At 49.4% G+C, this 19854-nt stretch overlaps 1 protein-coding gene across 3 annotated transcripts in view; it reads right to left on the minus strand.

Moving 5' to 3' along the window:
* Positions 1-19854, minus strand: part of PLCB2 (phospholipase C beta 2) — a 54154-nt gene that overhangs the window by 11585 nt on the left and 22715 nt on the right. For all 3 annotated transcript variants that reach the window (XM_034061463.1, XM_034061462.1, XM_034061461.1), the window contains exons 4-19: positions 14465-14605; positions 13634-13713; positions 12984-13037; positions 10671-10746; positions 9965-10065; positions 9406-9572; positions 9080-9226; positions 8654-8811; positions 6694-6776; positions 6229-6313; positions 4820-4991; positions 4116-4213; positions 2915-3011; positions 1974-2058; positions 1362-1486; positions 265-419 (exon numbers count right to left, since the gene is read on the minus strand). In XM_034061463.1, the coding sequence (XP_033917354.1) occupies positions 265-419; positions 1362-1486; positions 1974-2058; positions 2915-3011; positions 4116-4213; positions 4820-4991; positions 6229-6313; positions 6694-6776; positions 8654-8811; positions 9080-9226; positions 9406-9572; positions 9965-10065; positions 10671-10746; positions 12984-13037; positions 13634-13713; positions 14465-14605 (1824 nt within the window). The remainder of the gene's footprint in view (positions 1-264; positions 420-1361; positions 1487-1973; positions 2059-2914; positions 3012-4115; positions 4214-4819; positions 4992-6228; positions 6314-6693; positions 6777-8653; positions 8812-9079; positions 9227-9405; positions 9573-9964; positions 10066-10670; positions 10747-12983; positions 13038-13633; positions 13714-14464; positions 14606-19854) is intronic.

A 19854-nucleotide genomic window follows, 5' to 3' on the forward strand; every position in this document is an offset into this window, starting at 1 on the left:
CCGTGTCTCCTGCTTCATCACTGCCTCCAGCCTCCTGCCTCCCTCCCCATCATCCCAGCTTTGGCTTCTGCTGTGGAGCAGATGCTCATCTTTCATTTTCATGCGATTCTGATTAATTTGAAGCAGTGCAAAGCCTGGGGGTTGCCATGGAAACACTCTCCCACAGGACTCCCCAGGCTCATTTGCCACTAAGAACCCCAGTGGGTAATAAACAGTGGGAACAGAGATGCCAGCTGTGTTCGTGGTGCCATGGTCTGTACTTGCCGTGACTGAGAGGGTACTGGCCACCACCACGTCGATGCGGTCCACAGAGAAGGGGTCAAACTGCTTGTCTGGCCGCCTCATGAACTCGTGCTTGAGCAGATACCCACAATGGCCATTGAACTCAAACAGAGCCATGTTCTGCTGCATGGGGACATCTGAGACACAGAGGGACACAGTGAGAAACATCTCTGTGGGACCTCCTCAGGTGCTTGCATGCTATGAGCCGAGCTGAAGGATGCTGTTAATGCGAGCCAAAGGCTCCCAGAACAATTCCAGACACTAATTAAAGCCTCTCAGTACCCTACAGGGAAAGATATTACAGCAGCTGCTGTAAGAAAGGCAAGTGCTTTGCTTATAATTGCACCACAAGTCTTGGGCAGAACTAAATTAAAGCCTCCTCTGAAGGATTCACTCTTTCTGGTGTGAACAGTTGTCTGAGCCCCCCTGCTCCTTCCCCTGCTCATTCTGGGCCTCCTCTCAGTCCATCTTCTCCTTTGAGAACATTGCCTGATGGTTTCTGAGCCTGTCTCCAATACAATGACCTCTTCATAGCCAACCTTTCACCCTCTCCCTTTTAAAGTTGCTTTGCTTTTTCTCCTCCTGACCCTACAGCTATTCTCCTACACTCTCTTGATACTCCTCTGAGGAAGAAAGAGGGATAAAGGATCACATTCTCTGGAGGCTTTTCTTCCCTTCTCATGCTGGTTGTGCAGCAAGGGAAAGGCCTCAGGTCAAAATGCTGGAAACAATGGCCTAGAGAGGCCAGCCCTGCAGCCAGATGGAGCTCTGCCTCTGCCTGGCAAAAGAGGAAGCAGCCCAGGGAAGTGGGAGCCTGTGATGGATTTGTGCAGTGTTTAGTCTGACACCATGTGATAGGACAGCCAGAGATGGTACCCAGGCACTGAGTGACAGCAAGCCCCTATCTGTGTATGCAGAAGTGTGAAGAACCAGGTGTGTGCTGGGGGATGGATTCAAAGATGAGCATCACTCTGGAGAAGGCACATGGAACACACACATGGGAAGAGCAGCAAGGGAAGAGCCAGTGAACACGCACAGAGCCTCACCCCTCAGGGGCTGGGGGACAATGTGACACTCACCCATGGTCTGGAAGTTGAGTGCCACCATCTGACAGCCGACGTTCCAGAACATCTGGGGCATGTAATTGGAGGAGTCCATCCGGGTGCCTTTGGGGTAAATCCGGCTCATCTGCCGCTTGTTGTATCTACACATACGCTATTGGAAACAATCCGACCCCTCCGTGTGTATCCTGGGGCTACCTCATGTATCCAGGCTATGAGAACTAAGTGGGAGGTGCCCCTGCCCATGGCAGGGGGTTGGAACTGGATGATCTTTTCCAACCCTAACTATTCTATCAAGTTCTGCTACCAAATGCCCAGAGCCTTCCAGACAAGAAGTGAGAGAGGCCCTGGCAACACCAGGCTCTTCTCCCATACCCCTTCCACTTAAGGACAAGCATCTGGCTGCCATGGTGCACACTACAGCCAGATGCATCCTGTCAAGAACCCCTCTGGGCAGCTTCCAAGCCCCCCTAGAAGATCCCACCTGCACACTTTATATCTCTGATGATTGGTTTACAAGGTACTGAAATCACAAACCAGCTGGAGATGCCTCAGCCTTACCCAAGCTTCAGGTTACTCCTCACACCCAGTACCACCAACTACTGTGGACAAAGGCTGACAAAAGGATACTCCACAAACTGCACAGGGAACTTGGTTAGGAGATCATAAGCCTTCAGCTCAGTAAAGGAGGAGATGACATAACTCCGGTTCTTCTCTGGAAACAGATCAGAAAGCATTCAGGAGAAGGCATTTCCAGCCCCTTCCCATGCATGAGCATCAATGGACCCACGTAGCCCCTGTCCTGCTCTCTCCCACCTTCTCCCAGGTACCATTTTCTATCAAGGGAATTTCTCTTTCCCTGGTCCCTTGAAAAGGGACTGAAGAACAAGTGACAAAGGTGATTTATGTTTACCAGGGAGACAACACTTCTGTAGTGTAGGACAGGATGGGTTCCCAAAGCTTAAGTGACAATCACTGCGCCCATCTCTGGATGTCAGTCACATTTAGAGAACAGCTCCTGCCTGGGGTTTTAGTCCCAATAATCCAACTATTCAAAGCTCTTTTATTTTGTCAGGTTTCCCTTTCTTCGCTCTCCTATTTTCTTCTTTCTCTTTTCTTTCTTCCATCAATCAAATCAGCTCACTCAAAGCTAGACCCAAATGTGGGAAGTGTTCAGAAGAGCCCATTCTGTGCACAGAAACTGAGTGCATTTTCAGTGTTTCACACGTTTCTGTGTCCAATCCCCACAGAAGAGGAAGGCCACGCACGTATATTAAGGAATGCTGGGCTCAATCCTGCCTCCAGAAGCAGCAAAGCAAGCTCAGAGATGTCACTGGCTTCTACGCTGCTGCTTTTCATTCTCACTTGTATAACTGGGAGCACTATCTGACATCTGCCTGTCTTCTCCATACCAATACAGGGAGGAGAGCAGAAATGAAGTGTTTGAGACCATGCACATGTGGGAGAGAGTGAACACAACATCAAATGGGTGAAGGTGGAAGAGCAGCTGAAAGCAATGCTCTGGTGGAATGGGGATGCTTGGGATTCTGAAAGGATTCAGTCTGACTTACGGGCAGAGACTTCAAAGGAGTCAAACTTGATGGGCTGGATGTAGTTGACCAGGCTGGACATTTCCTCATAGGCTGTCACTTCCAAACCAGCAGTGCCCTGTGGAGAAAACACCCAAGAGACAGCAGATGAAGAGACCTGGAGGTGCAACAAACCCCACCTGGGTTTCAGACAGCTCCAGTGCCTGCTCTGATCAGGGCACCAGTCACTTTAGCTTCCTGGTCCTGCTACACTGTGAGAGCAGAGCCAGGGGCACAGAGTTCCAGTAACTTGGCAGAAGCTGACACTGAGGCACACTGAGAGGCATCAGTCAGTATGTGAGAAGCCCAGGCCCTCCTTAACCTCTCAAAGCATCAAGTGTGGGACAAACAGGGATGTTACTTTCCCTCCTCTCTGAGTGGCCCCAGGAGATGGAAATGGGATTTTTATTCAAGGATGCTGATCAAATTCCCCCTTCAGCAGCAGAACTTCAGGTTTTGATAACAACTTTTATCAGACTAAGGCTAAGCCTCTCCAAACACCCCAAAGGCAAACGACTACCTCCAAATCATGCAGAATATCAAAGGCAGAGTCTAACTCTTCTGCCATACCCTGTGCTTGCAATGTAATTTCTCTTATACAGTTTCTCCTGCAAAAATCTCCTTGCATGGAGGAAGGATTGATCATAGCAGAGTTCATTCTCCTTTATATTTTCGGTTAATCTCTATTCAGTCCCTATAAAGACAAGCTGAGAGAACTGGGCTGGTTCAGTCTGGAGGATGCTAAGGGAGACCATAGAGTAGCTCCAGTGCCTAAAGGGGCTGCAGGAAAGCTGGAGAGGGGCTTGGGACAAGGGCCTGTAGGGACAGGCCAAGGGGAATGGCTTGAACCTGCCCAAGAGAGGGGAGACTGAGCTGAGCTCTGAGGCAGAAGCTGTTCCCTGGGAGGGTGCTGAGGCGCTGGCACAGGGTGCCCAGAGAAGCTGTGGCTGCCCCATCCCTGGCAGTGCTCAAGGCCAGATTGGACACAGGGGCTTGGAGCAGCTGCTCCAGTGGAAGGGGTCCCTGCCCATGGTAGGGGTTGGAGCTGGAGGAGCTTTAAGCTCCCTTCCAAGACAAACCAGGCTGGGATTCTATGGATATGGTGAGGCTCTAGAGAAAACCTGAGGGCAGAAAAAGAGCCAGCAAAGCCCCAGGAAAGGGACAGAACCAGCAGTGACATTACCTCATCCGACTGCATCTTTTTAATCTCCTCTTCATCCAGGTTTCCAAGATGTTCATCCTCTTCCTCGGGTTCCTCTTCAGCCACATCACCTGCCCAGACTAACCACACAGAGCACATCAGTAGCACCCACAGGTAGCACACTGAGACACGACATTGCAGATTGCTGGCCATGGAGAGCTCTGCAAACCCTCACAATCACCAGGAGCAGTAAGTAGAATCATGGACTTCATGTGCTCCTACCATGACAGGGCCTGAAAATTCACTGTTCTACCACAAGTGCCCTGAGCCCAAGGAGTGACAGGCTTGAGGAAGGGAGGAGTGAGGCTGAAGGTTCTCTAAACCTTCAAGGAGCTCATAGTGAAGAATTAGGCCATGGTGAATTTGTAGTTATCAAAGAGCTACAAGCAGTAAAAGCTGCTTCCCTTCCATCAACCCAGTGTGTATCAATGAATGACTCACGGAGCCATATGGCTCAGTAGGCAGAAGAGCTGAGTGATGGGCAGGGCACAAGTGGGTTGTCTATTTTGGTTGAAGTGTTTGAAAATATTCTGAGGATTTAATTCCTCTTCCAAGCTTGTGCTGCTTCTTGTGATAAGTGAATTAATGACTAGCACTGGCTTGCCTCAGGCTAGTGCTGGTGGTTTGGAAGGTCTCCAGTGGGCCAGACTTGCTCATCTAGCTACACTAGTCCCCTTCAGACATACCAGTATCTTCAGCATCCGTAGGGGTTGGCAGCTCAGTGATTTCTGGTTCCACATTCCTCCCTTTCTTCAAAGAGTTCTGCCTCTTCTCACAGACAGATTGGTTCTTTTTGTTCTTAATCAGGATCTTCCCTAAGAGATCCTTAGGACTTGGCAGAGGAACTCCTGGCTTCAGCTGCAACAGATCACCTTTCATCACAAAGAGTTCAAACACTCATCTCTCCTGTCCCTCCCAGTACCATTCCTATGGCCATTTACTGGTGCATGGACCCATCTCTCACTCACTGTACACTTTATTTTCTCCATCCATCCATCCCATTATATGCAGATTTCACCTTTTATTCCAGGGCAGCATTTTACACCTTACACATCTGCTACCTGCACATGCCAGCCTGTTCCCAGCCACCTATCCTGCACCTCAGCTAAAACCCCACCTACATGGCCTGAAGCATCCACACACCTCTGGCTTTCACATGCCACCTACTTCTCTCATTATCCCAGAGCCTCAGCCCTGGATCAGCACTCAGGCCATATTCAAACCCTCTGCCTGCAGCAGATCTGAAAATGATCCCAGAGGAGGTGGCTCAAGGCAAGGACGTGTGACTCAGACTCTGCTTCCAGACCCACACTCCCTCTACAGACAGCAATAAGCTTAGTAATAACTCAGCCAATACCCTGAACTGCTTCTCCCCACACACAGCCCTTGTTTCTCCTTGTTGCCTGGACAAGGACCTGGGTCTGGGCAGTGGGAACTGCTGCTTTGCTCATTGCTTCTGTTCAGCTCTTCTTCTGATTTCACTGCTTTAAAACACAGGCACTGCCTGGTATTTGTAAACCATGTGCAAGGCAGCTGGAGCAGCAATGGGCATGGAGACCAAGGATGTCACTGTGTCCACAAAAACACATGGTGTACAAGTAAGCTGACAACCAGGGTCAAGCAGATCAGGACATTTACTCAGCTATTCTGGGCACAAAGCTCTGTGTGTCACTGTCCTGCCTGGCTGTGCCTGAAAGGGAATATTTCCATGGTGGAAGTAGGAAGTGAGAAGCATTGGTAGGAAGAGCCTGAAATGCTGCTAAGCCCTTGTTCCTGTTTCTTTCCAAAGCAAGTGCTGGCAGAGATCTGAAACAGTACCATGTACAGAAATACACTTGGCTACCTAGAGCCCAGTTTCCCAAGTCACTGAAGTCACAGTGTTAAACAAGAGCAGAACCAGCAAGTGCTTAGGAAAACCTCTGTGATGTGAGATCTTCCATTCATTTCCTATTTGCTTACCCCTATGAACCAAGCTTATTTGTCCATGGCATCATCTTCTCTTTCGCTGTCCCTGTATTTGCTCTCCTAGCACCAGGAGTGACTGGTTCCTTCAGAAAGACCTCTCCACCAAACCTCCCTCCCCAGCTTCACTTACTGGGTATTTCTCCAGTGGCTCTGTCAGCAGCATATCTCCAAATATAGTTCTGCAGTACTCAGCCATCTTCGCCTGCTGCTTGGGCCTGATGAACAAAGAGACCAAAGCAGGAGTGAACAAGAAAACAGATGCCCAAATCCAGACTTTAACATGAACAACCATCCCAAGACCCATGTACTCTACCCAGAAAATCATCTCCTGCCCTCACTATGCAGACCTTAAAGTCCCTTCCCAGGCTAACATCCATTTGTCCATACTCTGCCATCCCAAGCTAGAAGGCTGCACAACTGTGGTCACTCTCACTCTGCAGCCTCTGGCTCATCTTGCAGCTCTGCCCCACCTCCAGTTGCTTGAGAAATCTCAAGTGATGTTTCAGATCTCAGGCACTCACAAACCCAGCAGCTCTTGTCTGTACACTCTGTGCTCTGGACAAGAACACAGTTCTCCCAGTCACTGGATACTCACGAGTCCACATGGTTCTCAAAGGACAGGATGACAGGGTAGAGAGATGTTTTAAAAGCACTTTCTGCAATGGCCTCAATGGCATCCTAAATGAGAGGCAAAGGGCAGAGAAAAGATGAGCACTGGTTAGTAACAGAGAAATGCAGCTCAGCTCCCACTGAACAGACTCCAAACTGATCACTGTCAAAGGCTTCTCTTTAAAGTAACTTCTCCCAGTAAGAAGGTGAGAAGTATTTTTTCCTACCTGCCTGGATTCCAGCTCCAGAGGACACAACATGCACCTAAACCCAATAGACTGCATAGGAAATGAAGCTGAAGATACAGGAGTATGAGTTTTACAGTTCAGTGTACACATAAACGAATGTGAAAGCATCTTGCCAGTGACAAGTATTTGAATTGGTGGAGAAAGGTGCCTTCAATCCTCATCAAACTGCTACAGACCCTCTTTAAACTTACAGCTGAACCTGCCCTTTTCTGTCACCCACTTATAAAATCCTTCTGTCTAGCAGCAGGGGAAACTGGGATGTTCATAACCAGCACTGCTGACATTCCAAATGCAAACACCATGGAAACCTGCTCAGCATTAATGGCGTAAGAAAAAATAACCCTATTTTCCCCAAGCCCCTGTTAAACTGCCACAGTTTCCCCCTATTTTCTTTCCTTGTGCTATCCAATTGACACAGTGAAAAGTGTCATTTGCTCCTTTGCAATTACAGCCTCCTTTGGTCCCCCAAGTCCTGGTTGATCTTAGCACTGAGAGAGTCTTAGCACTGCCACAGCTGCTCCATGGACCACGAGGATTCTCTACCACAGAACCCTGCAAGGCTCAGGGGAGGAGAAGCTACAGAGCAAGCTACTAAAAGGCTGGAGGCAGTGGTAGGAAAGGGAGAGGTGGAGGGAATGATCCCCATGTTATGTAAAACTAATCCCTGGGCACACGCTGTGTTAACAGGTTCCCATTTCCTGGAGGAACAGTCACATACTGCAGCAGAACTCTGCAATTACAGCACCTCCAGCTGCCATTATGTCCCCTACCTGCAGTGAGCTGCTGTGCCAAGGCAGCAGTGCTGCTACAGGAGGTGGGGAAGTACTGACAGGGAGTATGACAATAGCTCAGATCTTAACGTTGGGTTTGGGTTTTTTTCCCCACATAAATATTTTAGGAATAGTGAAGTGTGGGAAGAGGGGGAAGAAATGGAACAAGAATAAATAGCTTTAAAAAGAATCTGAATTGCCTCTGCCTGTTGGCAGCTGCTGAGGGAAGGAGTGCAGGGAAATGAGGGTGATGCATTGCTTTATAACCTGCTTAACTTCTGTGCTTAAACGTTCTGGGTTTCCAAAGGAGAAATAGGCTTTGCCCAGTGCTTCTGAAGCTTGGGAGCTGGATCCTGAGGGAAGCCACCTGCCCAGCTGCTCCACTGAGCACATTGCACACACTCCTGTAATGAGGAAGTACCTGAAGGGTGTTCCTGCAAAGCACCACCATGAGGGGCTCTAAGCCACAGAAAGTGCTGCTCACCAGCTAGAAATACACTCATTTGAACCACTTGTTTCCTAACCCACCATTTGTTTCTTGCTTGTTCCTCTGATGTGCATCTATCCATAGTGCACCTTTCTGTCCATACAGCCATCTCACCTCACAGCCCTGGGTATGCAGGCACATCTACTTAACCACCTCTCCATCACTACTACCTGCCTGCCTGCCTTTTCCCTTCATTCATCTTCATGCAGCCAGCAACCTCTCTTCTGGTCCTCCCACGCCAAAAACTTACACACACTCCAACCTATTGCCTGTTTGTTCATCCTTCACTCTATCTCCACGTTCATTCACTTGTCAGACTGCCATCAAACATCTTTGCCCTCAGCCAACCCATCTGACAGCTCCCTCAGCAGCCTCCTCAGAGACATCAGTCTAAACCCAAGCAGGGGAAGCATCGACGGAGCAAACTCTTCCCATCCATACCTTGAAGAGGATCTCTGTTGTCATGGTGAAGCCGTGGGTGATGATGGGCTCCTCCTCCGGGGGGCGGCCCTTCCAGCAGTCCAGCTCCACGCAGCGGCAGCCGCTCAGCAGTGTCTGCCTGTACATCTCAGGAGAGGAGATGCCAGAGAACTGACCGGCTGCAGGAGGGAGGCTCAGCATCAGATACACACCTGCGACAGCTTCTGCATCAACAGGAGCAGCAGGAACCTCTGCTGCCCTTCAGCATGGGTACGGGGCAGACTGACACAGGGTGACATTGTTTCTTACACAGTGCCAAGCCCCGCAGGGTGTATTACAGCCCTCTGAACTTCAGGGCATGCATCTGCCCACCCGTCATCATCACCCCTTCATCCCAGTGTGGTACCTACACGTGGGAGCTGAGGCAGCCTCTGGAACTGCCCATACCTGTTAAATATGTGTTGTGGGATGAGTTGATGAAGTAGTGTGAGAGCGGTTGAGTCATGTCCTGGTACAGCAATAGTTTGTCCAGTGCTATCACATTGTTCTCAGGGCCACAGAGGAACCAGACCATCCCCTCCGGAGACAGCTGCCCTACATGGAAAACAGGGCTGTTAACAGCACTGAAACAAAGTGGTTCTGACACCTCCTCCCCAGCACATTGCAACACTGGGATTGTGAGAATCAGGCTGATTGCTCCCCATGGGAAGCCAGGGTAGCAGAAGGTGTGAGACCCTCTGCTGTTTTCACACTGCCTCTAGATCAAGACTCACCTCTCTGGATGTTAATCCCACTGGGCTCATACTTCTCTATGAGGCTCTGCACCTGCTCAGGTTTGGCTGGAGGGAAGAGGATGTCATTGAGGCGAGAGTCTCGCTGCTTCTTGTTGATGAACTTTGCCAAGTGCTCTTTGGTCATGTAGGGCTTTGCTTTTAAATGGCTGCAGTGAGGGAATGACAGAGGAGCAGAGTTAAGGCCTGTGTATTACCCACAAAACCCATTCACAAAAGGGTGTCCACATCCCTGGACCCACAGGTTTCTCTGTTGTCTACATTCCTTCCTGTAAATGATGCTTCCCACTGCTGTGGTCTTTCTTTTTCCTCTCCAATTCAATGCTATGAGGAGTTTGTACCGAGGGGAGCACAAAGATTATTCTGAGCCACTGACTCAAACTCTAAAAGGACTTGAACTTCAGCTTTGTGACCTGGTTTCCTGCCCTCCTAAGGCCTGAGACCAGACAAACCACAGAGCATTAAACCCCCTTCTCCTTCCTTTTGTCTATCTTTTGCCACAAGAGATCAAGTTCTCTGCTATGGCTTGAGGGAAACTTACTGTGAGGTAAATATCTCATCAATCTCAGGCCGTGGACACAGATTCATGAGGAAAGTTTTATAGACAGTCTCAGGGAAGTCCTCTGGGTTGATGGCATCATTCTGATGAATGCAATAAGGACAAGTCAGTATCACAAACCATCATCTCACCTCTCCGTTTACACCCACAGACCAGCACTTGTATGTGACAATGCAAGTAAGAGACTAGAACATCTGGCAAGGTGTTTAGGGAAGAACAGATGGAGCAGACAAGCAGCACAATGCCCTATTGCCAAACAATCATTTAGAATCACCGAATCAATTGGGTTAGTTAGAAAAGACATTTCAGATCAATTCCAACCATTTAAACTGCCCCTCGGTGCCTCTTGTGCAGTGGTTGGAGCTGTCAAGAGGCCTGGGCTGTTCTCTGTGGTTGGTGGAAGTGCCCAGATTAACCACCGGATTTGTTGCTTCAAAGAGCAGCCAGTGCAACAGGCTGAAGGGAACATGCTACTTCTTGTGCCCCACAGTGCAAGGGATGGAGTCACAAGTGTTACTGCAGTACAAGCAGCAAGAACTGATCCTAGGAGGCCTGCAGCTAAGCATGGCAGCTAGGGGTAAGGAAAAGGTGTCACAACTGTTAGATGAGCAAGAACACAACAGTCAGGGCAGGCAAAAAGATTACTGTCAAACTAGTGAGGTCTGTGGCTACCAAGTAGAACCCTTACCTTGCCCTTTGGAAGGTGACAGGCACTTAATGCTGCTTCCACCCTCTTCCTGTCTGCAGGGAACATCTGAAAAATACTGAGCACAAGGAAAAGGACATCACCAGAGTGATGTGGTGGAGTCAGGAAGGTCTGGGTTTGGGTGCTGGCAGCTGCAGACACTCAAACTGCACAGTGAAGGAGGCTACAGGAGCCTGCAAACATGAACCAGACAAAGTGAGATCCATGTGGTAGCTGGCATTAGCAGGGAATAACTCTGTAGTCAAGACAACATTCAAAACAAGCAAACAAATATGGTGCGTATTTGCTGCTTTGAAAGAAGGCAGCATTTTCTGGAACCAAAGGATTTCCATAAATTCAAGGAAGAAAGGCATTACACAGGCAAAGAACCTGGTGTGCTGCCTGATGGAAGCACTGAAGTTTGCTGTGCTGAAACCAAAGCTCACCTCCTGTTTAGGAAGCTGGGTAGTGAACTGCAGGGCAGAAAGCACTCAGTCGAGGCTTCAGCTTAAAGCAGCCCCTTTGCTGCACTATGTAATAGTAACAACTGCACTCACCCTGCTTTCAGAATACCCCAGTCAGCAGCTCTGAGGTATCCTCATGGATCAATGTGGATGTCAGCTCTGCCAGCTCCTGGCATCCCAGGTGCTCACAGCCAGAAAGGGGAGCAAAGAGTGCCCAATGTGCCAGGTGGGAAAGTGTTCTGCTGCAATGGACTTATGCAAACTCAGGGCACATCAGCTCCCTTTGCAAGGCAAAACTGCAGCACCCTTGTTATGATTCAGAAGGGATTGAAATGTCTAAAGGCAGATGCTCAGTGGAATTTGCAGAGGGATTCAGACATGGAGCTTTGAAAGCCTGACATACACCTGCACCTGGAGAAAGGGAATGGGTTCATACACCTGCCTCTCAACCTGCACTATTTAATGGTCTAATGCTTTACACAGTGGAGCATTTTACCACTCTGCAGGACAGACAGAGCAGGGCATTGCACAGAGGTACAGCCTGTACCAGGTATTTTTTCCTAGCCTATTTCAGTAGAATAAGCTGGTTTGCCTCTGCAGTAATGCCACCTTGCTTGCATTTAAAGAGCAATTCAAAGCACTCTTCCCTAGTGTGAGTTATTAAAGCCCTATCCATTTTTAAAAGCCCTTAATGAATACTCTGGTTTCTGCTGGTTGGTGGTTTCCAAAGCAAACAACAAAACCCGTGTTGTTGAGTAAGGCTCAATGAGCCAGGAGCCCATTGAGCCAGCACAGGCTTCATCTAGACCCATTATGCAGTATAACACACAGTGGGGAGTGTATTTATTACAGGTGATTAGTGCTTGCCTCTTGTGATGCTGTAACATAGCAGAAACTAGAAGCAGAGTGGTTCAAAGCTTCCCAGTGAATACCCACTATCTGCAGGTCCTTCTCCTTACAAGAGGTGATGCATGTGCCCAAAGGGAATTCAACATGGCATGGCAGCCTTGGGTCACCCTCTGAGCTGAATCAATGTGGAGGAGACACAGCAGCAGCCATGGAATGGTTTTACTGGGTGTCCTGGGTTCAGCAGTAGCAGTGGGTCTGGGCTGCAAGCTGGGCTTAAACCACGACACTGGGGAACACTCTGAGTGGCACAAAAGCAATTCCAGATTCATGCCATGCAGCACAGGGGAGATGTAACAGGCTGGTCTCTGCTTCAGCAAAGCAGCCTTGGCTTACTGATGCACAAGGCTGGGGACAGGGAAGGGTGAACCCCCACTGTTCTGTACATGAACCAGCACTAACCCTGGCCCAGAGCTCTGCTCTCGAAAGGCTGTTTCACTCTCATACACACCCAGAGTAAAGACTGAGGAACTGCACAAGTGGAGAATGGATGTAGTGGTCACACGTGGAGAAAGGAGCCAAGTGAGAGTGAGGGACCCCTATGTCAGGTTAGCTGAGGAGTCAGGCAAAAAGCTCCATGTTTTCTTTATGTGAAAGGTAAAATGAGTCCTACACTTGATGCACTTTGCACTTAGGTTGCAAATCAAGCTGTGATCAGAACTGCACCAAGGCTGGTTGGTTTTGCTGATTATTTCTTGGCAACCACCAGGCAGTTATTATGGCCACAAACAGTCTCTTTTCAAGACCCAAATTACATCCCAGGCCCTTCCCTGGGAGAAACCTTGGTGCAGCAGAGTCCTTTCATGGCCTGAATCCAGAAAGAATGATCTCTGCCTCTTAGGTGCAGAAAGAGCAGGCAGCTGAAGCCACTGGGCAAGCATCCTCTCACCAGCTGCTCTGCCTTTAGTCTGACTGAACACACAATGAAACAATTATATGTACTCACTTCCTGACAGGAATCTTCCCCTCTGCATTAAGCTGCATCTTCAGCTTCACCAGGCTGGGAAAAAAAAGAAAGAGAACATGTAAATGCACTTGTATAACCTCAGATCTCCTATTAAGTAAAGAGAAAGTGAAAACATGCTGTTTGGAAAACAAGCTTAACAGTTAACAGTATCAGGGTCCTACAGACCATAGCTCAACCTCAGAACCTGTTCCTGTTTCTTGCAAAGGGGAAACAGGCAAATTGTGAGAGCTTAGATATCAGAAAGATCCCTCTGAAACATAAGCTACAGATATGAAATAATGGTATCTCCTATTATTTAGCACTCCTCAATGATTCCAGGCTGCCAACCAAACAGTATTGGAGAGCACAGAGAGGCAGCACTCTGTGACTGTGGAGGCAGACACGTCTCAGGAATAGAAGTACAGTTTGTCCCATCCCACGTGTGTGTTTGGCTGGAGCAGTCCTGTGCCAGCCAGATGTCCTGCAGCACATGAGCCAACTACCAACCCCCTGGGGCTCCTGAGCTGACACAGGGCTTGCTTTGGAGGCTGCCAGAGGACCTGCATGCTAAAAGCCTCTTCTTTCTAGTACAGACAGAAGGGGCAGTATGTGAACGTGTCAGAGAACAGCATCTGCCAGAAAGCACTTACATTTTCTCTAGGAAGGTGTACCGAGAGGCGTTGTATGTGAGAGGGTTCCGAACGATGGCCATAATATCCTCAGCCCAGCTCTGGGAACAAACACACACACAGGGCAGAGGCAGTTGGGCATTATGGAACTGCACTAAGTACACAGGAACAAACATGGAAAGGGCAAAGAACTACAGACTGGTTTGGGTTGGAAGGGAGCTTAAAGCTAAACCAGTTCCAACCCTTGCCACAGGCAGGGACCCCTTCCACTGGAGCAGCTGCTCCAAGCCCCTGTGTCCAACCTGGCCTTGAGCACTGCCAGGGATGGGGCAGCCACAGCTTCTCTGGGCACCCTGTGCCTCAGCATCCCCATAGTAAAAACTTCTTTATATCCCCTCTAAATGTACCCTTTTCCAGTTTAAAGGCATTCCCCCTTGTCCTGCCACTATAAACCCTGGTAAACAGGCCTGTCCTGACACTGCGAGGCTTCAGATCCCAATAACTGTGCCCTGGGCTTGGCTCTAGCACATTCCTACTGCCTGTATGTATTAGCAGCTAAAACTCTCCCACTGAGTCTTCTCAGCTCTGTGTTTACCCATACAAAGCACATGAAGGACAGAAATGATGGACTAAATTTCTATTGGTCCTCCTCCACGCAGGGCAGAAGTTTCTAGACCTGTGGAGGTACCACACTTTACTGGTACACAAACCTGCTTGTTCCATACCCTGTCAGTGTAACTGTTCCCTTTGGAAGGGTTCAGGTTCCCTTTCTTCCCCTCTCCTTTCCTGCTCCCCACTTGATGCCCCAGTCCCTATTGTTCCCAGTGCTTCCCTGTCCTCAGGACCCGTTACCTTTCCAACATTCTCCTTGCAGGACACAAAGTTATGGAAAGTGAGGTCAACCATGTCAGGGCCAGATACGATGGTCAGAGTCTTAAGCAGGAAGGTGCTGTGAGGGTAATCCAGGTTAAACACCTCCCGGAGCTTCTGGCACTGCAAAAGAAATGAAAGAGATGGGGATGAAGGGAGAATGAGACAAAACGTACCTGGAAACACCAGGATCCAGTCCAAACATTGACCCAAATCCCCAGCAAGCTTCTCGAGGGCTGCAAATCCTTGAATACAATCTTCCTTTGCTTGGCTTTCCTGATATTTCATCTTTATTCTGGAGCTTGCATCCCCTGGGTCCTCCATGGAACACGACATCGTGACTAACATCACTGCACAAAAGTGCTGTTTGGGTCTGAAAACGTCCAGGTTTGAACAGGAAACTCCTTCTGGAAGTTCAGCCTAAGCTTGCAGACAAGTCAAGAGGAGCATTAGAGGTGCACATAGCAGAGGTGCACAATCAGGTTACTGCAAGAGCCCTTTGTCAGAACACAGAAAGTCTTTTAGATCAGTGTGATACCTTTTGCTGTAACCTCTGTGCATCACAAGGAAGATGCTGTTTGGGGCCTGCAATGTCTACCAGCTCTAGAGCTGGGTCACTGGAGAGATGGGCTCTCTCCCTCTGAGCTGGTTGTCAGTTGCTGTAAGTGGGCTTTTTCCATAGCAATCACAGCATCCTCCAGCAAAGGCTCACCAGAGATTTGGTTGAAGTCTAAGGCTCATCCTATTACTGGTACTTGATTTCATCACCATCAAAGTATTTCTAGAATCCCTTTAAATGATTTAGCATCTCGTGTGTTCCTCCATAAGGCATCACTAAGCTGAGCTGTCCTGGAGCTGTACTGACGGTTGCTATTTAGTATGAAGAGATAAAATTCCCCCATCCTGGAATGAAGCACAGTAATTCATTATCTAAAGCACAGGCTAAATCCACATCAAAGCAAAGAGAGAGGCTGCCAGAGCACCTGCTGCTTCCCAAACTAAGGGCAGAACTCAGGATGGGGAACTGTTGGCAGTGCAGGTCAGACCCAGAAGCTGAACTGGGGCTGGAGCTGAGCTCTCCTGTATGCACAAACCTGCAGGTAGACACAGGGGTTCCTGTGAGCTCCTGCCTTTGAACAGCTTTAAAACATCACTAACACAGCACCCATTCACTTTAGCCAAATGACTTTACCTTTGTGTTTGCTATAGACAGACATTCCTCTACATTTAGACTCCAAACCAACAGCCCCAGATGTTCTCACATCAGTCCCATGTCACAAACAGAGCTGCAGATGTATTTTATATGGAAGTCCACAGATTTTTCCCACTGCAGTTTTCCAATGGAGCATTTGCAATGTTGACACATCTGTAGCAAACAGGCACCTTTAGGAAGAAGGGGATGGGCTGGATCCTAACCCAAGATCAACTGATTCCTGCCTCTCACTTCAGGAAAGCCACTCTCCTCAGGGGTTAACTGAAACATGTCTAATCCAAGAGCATTTGGAAGGAGAGAAGGGGAAAGCAGTCACCTGCCCAGGGGATTCACCTGTTTTCTAATAGGGAATGTCTAAGATGCTTCATTCCTGCTTTGTGAGCATCCTTCCTTTGCAGAAGTGAGCACCATGTACCCACACCTTTCTGTGCTCATAGCAACTTCTTGATGGAGCTTGAGTTCTCACTCCAAGTGGCAAAGTGTTCGGATTTCAACTTCAAACTTAACTTCATCTTGCAAAGCCACTGGCGTTGGTTCAGTTTCCTTACCTCCAGTGTTGTAAATCAGACCCAGCTGAGACAATAGAGAACTTGTGGTTTGTGCTGAACTCATTTCCTGTATTTGTTACAGAAGGCTCCTCCCAGCCCTTCCTTCTCTGCATGCTGGTGGCTCTTGGCTCACCATGTCCCAGTGTGATGGTGATCAGAGCCTTTGCCTTTCTGTAGCTGTGCTCCACCAGCCAAACCTGATACCTGTTACCTGTTGGTAACAGCCTGAGAGCTCATCACCTTCTCAGAAGCTGTTGTTCACCATTCTTCTTTGTCTGTGCCACTTTCTAGAAGCCATGCCCTTTAACAGCATTAACTTATGATGCCTACCTTGGTGAAGCTGATAGCTGCATGTCAGGAGAAGCAGACTGCAGCAGGGGAAGGATGCTCTTTTAGAGCATAAGTGTGATGGGGAAGGGCTGAGGGAGCTGGGGGGTTCAGATGGAGAAGGCTCAGGGGATACCCTACAGGAGGATGGAGCCAGGAGGGGCTGAGCTCTGCTCCCAAGGAACAAGGGATGGGACAAGAGGAAACGGCCTCAAGCTGCACCAGGGCAGGTTCAGATGGAGCTGATGAACAATTCCTGCCCCACAGGGTGCTCAGCATTGGAACAGGCTGCCCAGGGCAGGGCTGCAGGCACCGGCCCTGCAAGGGTTCACCCCCCTCAGTGCCATGGGTTAGGGGTGGCCTTGGCAGGGCTGGGAATGGTTGGACTGGATGAGCTTGAAGGGCTTTTCCAGCCTGGTTGATTCTGTGATCTTGTCAGGGATCTGAACTGGGTCATATTTTCCCAGTGACTGATTTCCTGCCTGGCATTAAGAGAGTCAAGTCACCTACTCCATGCTCCCTACTCCACATGGGGATCATGTCCCTTGTGGGATAAACACAGTGCTGATGGTGTAACACTGAGTGAAGATGCTGAGAGGCAACCAAGGGCTGTGTCCAAGAGCATGGAACTTGCTGCCACATCTTGGCTCTTCCACAACCTGCACTCCTTCAGCACCTCGTGCTGCAGCTTCACTATGTAATTACTCTGTGCCATGCTGCAGGTGGCCATAAGGGAAAAATAGGAATTGCTATGTGAAAAGCAGGACAACCATATTAGCCATGCAAATCCGCAGGGAAAACAGGCTTAGAAAATCCACTTAAACCCCCCAAACACACACCAAGCCACCTGACAAGCAGCTGCAGCTTGCACTTCACTTCCTACCTTCCTCATTTCCCTAAAATCCTCATCTGTCCAAACCAGGTCCACAGTCCAAAGAGAAGCAAATTCTCATGCAAAGACAAACAAAGAGCCAGGCCTAATGCAAGAGACAGAGGCAGCCTTTTCACTGCTTGGAATGGGATAGAGCCAAACTAGAGCTGGGATTTGCCAAGCTCACTGCACCCTGACAGCTTTGTATCTTTATGAACACAGTACATGATGTGCTGCTTGTGGTAAGAGAAGACAGGATGTGACCACAAATCTTCCCTTTTGGAGAAGAAAAGGCTTGTTCAGTTGCCAGAAGGGAAAAGGAGCACTCAGATTACCCAAATGCCTTTGGCTCTGCAGGTAACACTCGTGTCCTCATTAGCAGCACTGCTCGATGGTGGGATTCAGCAGGAGAGGCAGGAAAACCCCAGGCAGATGAAGCACTCCCAGCTCTCACTGCTGCCTTATCTAAAGGAACCAGAAAATGCAGCAGCACAGAGATTCACAGGCACAGAACAACCCGCAGGCTCTGGAATCAAGCTGGAACTGAGGGAGAGATGCAGGCTCTGCATCCACAGCTCCTGCTGCCCCTCTGGTCTAAGAGCTCACACTGCTGTGGGAAGATGGAAGAGGTAGAAAGAGGGCCCAGCTTGGAAAAAGGCTGTTATTCATATGTGATGCTCCCTTGCTCCACTGTTTATAGACCCTTTACAGGCCACAGGCTTCTACCTGCTTTTCTGCTGCACGCACACATATCAGTTTGTCTCCATGCAGCTTCTTGTGATCACTGTTCTATTTGGAGGCCTGAACATCAGACTGTCTTTAGCTCCATCCTGTGCTCAGGCACGTTGCTGGGTCCATGGCATAGCACTGAGATGATGCTCCAGCCCCTGAGCTGCTGCCTTCCCCCTGCAAAGCAGCACAGCCACTGACCACCCACACTGTGTTTAGAGTCCATGGCCCAGCCCTGGGCTCTGAGAGTGCTCTCTGTGCTGTTCCTAAACACCACTCACCCCTGCTTTATCATCTCGTTGTTAGCATGACATGTGGAATACTCTGGTGTCATTCCCCCCTTGTACACATCCAGAGGCTGCATCTCTGACTCCAGTAACAACAAAACATATGTGAAGGATGAAGCTGGTTTATGCTCATGACAAAATACAGCTTCTGGGTTGATGAATAACTATGTTGTGTCAAAGCCACCGCCTGCTGCAGTGTCTAAACAACCTCCAAGATGAAGCCAACAGCCCAGCCCAGCCTAAACCATTGCATGTTTTGGGCTCAGTTATGACATTCTGTGTCAGTGTTCTTGGGTCCTGGTGCATCACAAAGACAACAGTGGAGCAGCCATTGCTGTTCATAGATACTGAAAGGAAAACACAGGATTGTGTTGTAAATAACATCCTGATGTGCTCAGGCAGGCTGCTGAGCTACATTCAACAGCTCTTTATCTTGTCTCATTTATGTTCAAAGCCTCTGCGAATTCTTATCTTTATGCCTCTTGACCATGTGCCCGAGTTCATTCTGCCCTGTCCCTCAAAAACATTGCCATGGAGAAGAAACACTGCAGAACACTGAGCAAACAAAGCAAAGGGGGTGAGAAGGGGAAACCCAGACAGGCATAGAGAAGGTCACAGGATGAATGGAGGGCTGTGGGCATGCTTAGCCCTCATATGGCAGTCAGCAAAGGCTCAGGATGCAGGCAGAAGAGAGAGGAGAGCGCTCACAGGGAGAGCACAGCAGCCCCTGACTGCAGGCAGGGTCAGTTCCAGGAATCACTTCCTATTGAGCCAACAGCAGTGGTCCTCACCCACTGCACTGGGCTCTGCTGAGGCTGCTGCTCGTGCCCTGTGCTCAGCTCTGGGACCCTCACTGCAAGAGAGACATTGAGGGGCTGGGGCAGGGGGCAATGGAGCTGGTGCAGGGCCTGGAGCACAAGAGATGGGGAAGGGCTGAGGGAGCTGCGGGGTTCAGATGGAGAAGAGAAGGCTCAGGGGGGACCTGATGGCTCCATAGGAGTGACTGAGAGGAGGATGGAGCCAGGAGGGGCTGAGCTCTGCTCCCAAGGAACAAGGGATGGGACAAGAGGAAACGGCCTCAAGCTGCACCAGGGCAGGTTTAGATGGAGCTGAGGAACAATTCCTGCCCCAGAGGGTGCTCAGGCATTGGAACAGGCTGCCCAGGGCAGGGCTGCAGGCACCGGCCCTGCAAGTGCTTAGAGGATGTGTGGATGTGGCTCTTGGAGACATGGGTTAGGGGTGGCCCTGGCAGTGCTGGGGAATGGTTGGCCTGGATGAGCTTAAAGGTCTTTTCCAGCATGGTTGATTCTATGATCCAGAGGTGGCTCCTACTGCTGCCAGCCCTTAGTGACTTGTCCCTTTTTCAATGCCATCCCTGGCAGTGTTCAAGGCCAGGT

This window comes from Melopsittacus undulatus, chromosome 4 (assembly GCF_012275295.1).
Source record: "Melopsittacus undulatus isolate bMelUnd1 chromosome 4, bMelUnd1.mat.Z, whole genome shotgun sequence".
NCBI classification, from domain to species: Eukaryota; Metazoa; Chordata; class Aves; order Psittaciformes; family Psittaculidae; genus Melopsittacus; species Melopsittacus undulatus.